At 39.5% G+C, this 5,869-nt stretch overlaps 1 protein-coding gene across 1 annotated transcript; it reads right to left on the reverse strand.

Annotated features, from left to right (window-relative positions):
- Window positions 1-3,359: 3,359 nt before the first annotated feature.
- On the reverse strand, window positions 3,360-5,614 carry LOC133731853 (FH protein interacting protein FIP2-like). The gene is made up of 3 exons (XM_062159282.1): window positions 5,244-5,614; window positions 4,100-4,917; window positions 3,360-4,025 (listed from the first exon to the last, which is right to left on the reverse strand). The coding sequence occupies exons 2-3, from the start codon at window positions 4,887-4,889 to the stop codon at window positions 3,745-3,747; spliced, it is 1,071 nt and encodes a 356-aa protein (XP_062015266.1). The 5' UTR covers window positions 4,890-4,917; window positions 5,244-5,614; the 3' UTR covers window positions 3,360-3,744.
- Window positions 5,615-5,869: the final 255 nt, after the last annotated feature.

Genomic DNA, 5,869 nt, shown 5'->3' on the forward strand with positions numbered 1-5,869 from the left:
TCCAGAAATTTTGTGAACAAATGTTTTATTCTGAAAAAATTAAGGATTTGTTCTGTAAATATTCTTATATTATGGGTTTTGTCATATGCCCATTTGAAGTCCTTGTCATATTTACACAACTAAATCCTGATTGCGAGAGAATCTCTACAAAAAAAACATTTCGGGAGAATCTCTAAGAAATTAAATCAAGATTCCAAAGGAGTCCCTACAACTTCGGAGTTCTAGAAGTGGCTACAGGTGAAGCAAAGTGCCGCGTCAAGTTATGAAAAAAAAAAAAAAAAAAGAGTCAAATTCAAACTTCAAGTCACACCTTCAACACGTGACGACATGTTTGCGGCGCACCTTGAAGTGGGGGCATTTGTAGACACCAAAAATTTAATGAAAATAAATTCATTAAATAATTCGGTCAAAACTCAAAATTATGACTGAACAAATTTAGTCGGCATGTGGGTCCCACAAAATGTCCACGTGGCTTGTGAGTCAGCAAAATCACACAGACTCAGAGAAGGACACTTGACGACACATGAAAGGCCCGACGGCAATAAATGAATTTGCTCCGGCTAAATCAATTGATATTAAAGCGGATCAATCAAATTAAATAAATTGATTCCAAGTCAAATCAAGTATTAAATCTCGTCTGCTGATTAGATATCAATTTATAATCAAGACGACAATCAGTCATCAAATTAATTTGCTGATTCCTTAAATAGTCGTGATTAAATCAGCTAATTAACGCTGATTGATTTGATTATGTTATTAAGGAAAATGTGATTAAAATCAGCCATTAAATTGAGTGGCTAATTCCTTAATGATCGTGATTAAATCAGTTAATTAACGCTGATTAATTTGATTACGTAATTAAGGAAAATACAATTAATTACATGTCATCAAGGCATTCCAAATTGAGAGAGACGCCGACACTATAAATACCACCTCTTAAATCAAGAGAAGGACTTCAGCCAAAATAGAGAAGAAAATACTCTCAGAATCTCTGAAGCCTCCCAAGCACGTGTGAAGAACCCTCAAGCTGCCAAATAGCCGGTTCCTCACCAACCTCAAGTCAAAGCGTTCGTCACGTGTCAACTCTCGTGATCATCATACCACTCAAGATCAAGCGTCAAGCCCTTGAGCGAAATTCATCGTCGGAGATTGAATCAGAGGATTACCAAAGATTGTAACCCGCACTTAAATTAATAAAATTATTATTTTTTGTACACGTGTCTGTATCTTGTTTGCTTTCAGATTTTCGTGTTTACAAGAGTCTGGGAAGCATCCTCAATGTCCAAATGCAGCTCCTTTCACCTGGCTTCTTCAGTTTTTATATTTTTTTATTTTTTTTATTTGAAGAATGGCAGATTAGGTAGTTCAAAACTTCAAATTCAAAAAACTGCGGACGAGTTAACAAATAGGCATGTTTATATAAAATTTCGTTGGTTTTTCTAGTTTCTCTTGTAGCGTTGTTGCAGAATACACTAGCTAGTAAGCTGGCAGTATTCTGTAACAAATGAATTATGGAAGTTTGGAGAGCTCCAGATCCACAGATTATGTGAGCTTGGATTGCAGCCTCAGGACAAAAAGAATGAGCAAAGCCGCTAGTTGGAGGATGGAATAGAGCAGTTGCCATTGGCCCCATCGTAAAAGAGAGTCGGATGAAGCATGCACCTTCTTTTCTTTGTTAATATCCATCCCGCTTCAATTTGAACAAGAGAACTACTCACAGATACACAATGAGAAACAAGCATATATATTCAGTTTTGCTTCAAGAGGAAAAGATGTTAATATATAGGGAAAATTTCATGAATAGTACCTGAAGTATGGCCCACTATTAATTTCAGTACACCAAGTTCCAAAATATAAACTTTGGTACACGAGGTTTCAAAACTGACCCCGTATACATACACGACGTCAATGACGCCGTTAGTTTGGTGCCAGCTGTCGTATTTCAAGGGGTAAAACGGTCTCTTCACATTTTTTTTACTCTGAGCACCTAGCTATCTCTCTTCTTTTGTTCTGGGCACCCAACTCTCTCTCTCTCTCTCTCTCTCTCTCTCTCTCTCACAAAGGGAAAGTTAGGCCTTTGTATGGTGTCACAGCTGAAGGAGATGAGTTTAGAGATGGCGATCTGGTTGCCATCTATTTTGAACCAAATCCAGAGATACAAATAATAAAGCTTCTATTCTACAATATTCAAGCCATCATCAAATTCTCAATCTTTCTCCACAGTTCCCATACAAAAGCCAAAAGTTTGAGCAAAACCCAGTTACCCACCTCTGACCTAACCTGATAGGATTTTTCGACTCATGCCACCATTTTCGGCTATATGTTGTTCTGAAAGCTCAACGGCCCCGAAATGTCATGCAAATCTTCTTCCAGCTGCCAATACCACATGCACAGAAAGAACCCAAATCGATTTCAAATGCAAGTCAAAGCAACCTTCTGACCAAATCACATATTTAAACCCTCTCCACTCTTCACTCCCAACTAAAAGCCTTGCTGGGTTTCCTTCCTTCCCTCTCTCGAGCTCCCCTCCTTCTCTCGCTTTCGGACTCTCCCGACCCGACCCGCCATGGCCATGGTTGTGGCCTCCTCCTCCCCGGACAGAATCGAAGTCACGCCGCAGCAGCAGCAGCAGCACCCCGTCATCGAGCCCTCGCCGTCCAGAGTCTCCACCGACTCCGACGCCACATCGTCCTCACCGCTCGTCTCCTGCTCCGCTGACGCACCAGATCGCACTGATCCTTCATTTGCTTCTCCCAACGCCGATCAGGTCCTCCCAGTCTTCTTCTTCTTCTTAATTCACAGTGTTCTTGTTTTGGAAACTTTGTGTTTGGAAATTTATGCTTTCCAATCCAATTGGATTTTTCACACTCTCGGGGCCATCGACGAAGTGGTAGAGGATGGGGCTGTTGATGTGGTCCGGAAGAGAAGAGAGAGGAAACACGTTGACAAATGAAAAACTAATTTTGCCCTTCATTATGTGTGTAATGGCATGTGGACTGACGGAGTCATTGACGTCGTGTACGTATATTGGGTCGGGCTTAATATTTGATGTACCAAAGTTTATGTTTTGGAAATTTGTGTACTGAAATTCGTAGTGGCCCTTACTTCGGGTACTATTCATGATTTTTTCCCTAATATATATACCGAAACCAAGAATGAGCAAATCCATGAGCAGTAGCCGTGGCCGCATAACCCTCTCCATTTTTAGCATTACCGATTGCACTCAGAAACACATTTATACATAACTAAATTAGGTTCCTCTTAGTGGATTTGGAAGGTTAGAAATGAGGGGATACTTGGGAAGACTGCATTAGAACACACCAACATAGGACGATCAACTACTGGAAAAAAAGAAATAATTAAATGGAAATTTACGTTGTAGATTAAGTTCAAAGACAACAAAAGTTGCATGCATACATTTGGATATAAAGATCTAAATCATGCTTTTTATACGAAAAAAAAAAAAAAAAACTCGACGCTGCCAATCAAACTGTCAGAAAAAGAAAAAATACAATAGAAGAATGAATGACACGTCAATATGAAGAGAAGCACACTTTCATTCAGTCTAAACAAGACGGACGTCATTGTTCTCTAGGCGTGACAATGTTATAGCCTGTAATGGTTTACATAGGTAGCTGGTAGTCCTGGATCATTAGAAATGACGAGGAAAAAAAAGCTTGGCTCCATCCAGATTTGCAAGATCCAAACAAGCTCCTTGGAGATCCACTCCAGGTAAATAAGCATCTACAAGATAGCACCTTTCAAATTAGTATTACTCAACTTGATACCCATCATACTGGCTTGTTTCAGTATGGCTCCCTCTAAGTTAGTGTTTGTAACATCAGCATCTTGAAGATTTGCATTACTCAAGTCTGCCTCAACAAAGCTGCAATTGATTAAACGTGCACTTGTTAAAGAAGCTTCCCGGATATTTGACTTGACAAATTCACATTTTTCCAAAGTTGCATTGTCAAATATGACACGCCGAGTGTAATCCGGCGAGAAAGCACCCTTATGGAATGCACCTGAAAATATATTGCACATTTGTTAAACGTGCATTGGAAAGTCATATTTAGGTCCAACTTCGAAAGATCAATACCTGAAAGATTGGCACGACTGAAATTTGTGCGTTCAAGATTCGCACGACTGAAATTTGTGTCTCTTAAATTTGCACCAAGATTTGCACCAACAAAAGAGACTCCACCAATTTTTGCTTCAGTAAATACACTTTCTCGCAAATCTGAATCACAAAATGTGGCACCCTCAAGATTCGCACAACTGAAATTTGTGCGTTCAAGATTCGCACCAACAAAAGAGACTCCACCAATTTTTGCTTTAGTAAATACACTTTCTCGCAAATCTGAATCACAAAATGTGGCACCGTCAATATCTGCCTTCCAAAATCTAGCCCGATAAAGGTTTGCACATGAGAAGGATACATTTCGCAGACATGCATAGCTGAAGTCTATTGATGACAAGTCCAGTTTTGATAGATCCAGGCCAGAAAGATTAACACCTCGAAACCTTGTCACTGACGATTGTATACATTTTATGACCTCAATACGAGTAAAGTCACTGATCTGTATTCCATCTATTAGACCACTTAGCTGGAAGTATTCTGCCTCTTTTAGAAGTTGTTTGTATGCATGAGCTTCTAAAGCAGGAACATCGCCATCTCTTAACCAATTAAGAATATACCCAAAATAATCACCATCTCTGTCAATCAAAACATATCCATCTTCATGCTTCAAAGTGTGACGACCACTAAACATTGCAGCAAGCATTGAATCAGGCTCGCGGAGAGTCAGTGTACCAATAGTAGTGCAGAAAAGTTTTCCTCCGACATTGAGGCGAACCCAGGACAACGAATCAGTCATATCTTTTGCCATTTCTTCCACAGTTTGATAGATCGATAAACTGAAAAGTAAGCCGGCAATGAAAGATTATTATGAGAGTAGGTTTACCAAAACCTAAAATGAAAAACGGAACATAAAAACTTTCACATATCGCTACAAAGAATAACTAAAGAGATGCATGAATTCGTTGTATAACAGTTGAGAAACTAGCTACCTGAATCTCGAGTTGAATATCGATCTGAATGATTTGCACAGATGTATTGAGACAAATATACATTCATATATCTATGAATCAATCGTAGCTCCTTCGTTGTTGCAATAGAAATAATGCATAGACGAAAAAGATTATAGAGAACTTATTTAAAGTAATGTGCTACAAAAACGCACCTGTACTGAGTAGTTCAATCCAGCGCCTGCAGACTAATGCAAGTACTTCTTCGGCCAATACCGAAATCCGGTTTACCGAGTAAACGATCGGTTTCGGTCTATATATAGGAACTCCGATCGTCGGAATTTAGAGGCTTGCGAGAAGAAATCCGGCGGTAGTCCACTGATGAATTATGCATCTAAAGGTTGATGAGTCTTAGAACTATACATCTTGAGAGTCATAACCCTCAGATCTGTTAAAGTGAAGAAGATGAGAACTACAGAATGAGAATTGGGGAGGAAGAATCAAGAAAAAAAGACGCCGAGATGAAAACAGAACTGCAAAAGAAGAAGAGTCGAAGAGACCAGAGAGAGAAAAAGTAAAGTAGGGGTGGTGGTCCTCGTCAGCCTCGTATGTTTATTAATGGGTTTTTGTCCGTTTACTCTATTTTTAGAGATTTTTTTTTTCCACTTACCCCATTAAGTTTTTTTTTAATTCCCTCTTACCTAAAATACTCTAAGGAGAGAGATGAGTCCCACTACCTCTCCCACTTTTCTGTCCGTAAAAATAGGGGCGTTTTAGGGTTCGTAAAAAACAGGATTTGGTCGTTTGTGGTTTGCTTGTCCGGCGGCGCCCCCACTCCGAC

This window comes from Rosa rugosa, chromosome 2 (assembly GCF_958449725.1).
Source record: "Rosa rugosa chromosome 2, drRosRugo1.1, whole genome shotgun sequence".
In the NCBI taxonomy this organism is placed as follows: domain Eukaryota; kingdom Viridiplantae; phylum Streptophyta; class Magnoliopsida; order Rosales; family Rosaceae; genus Rosa; species Rosa rugosa.

Bases quoted from the DNA above. Each gene is read 5' to 3' on its own strand.
- LOC133731853 (XM_062159282.1), bottom strand. From the start codon at position 4,889: ATGGCAAAAGATATGACTGATTCGTTGTCCTGGGTTCGCCTCAATGTC. The intron at 4,026-4,099 runs GTATTGATCTTT...ATATATTTTCAG, and splicing joins CAGTCGTGCCAATCTTTCAG to GTGCATTCCATAAGGGTGCT.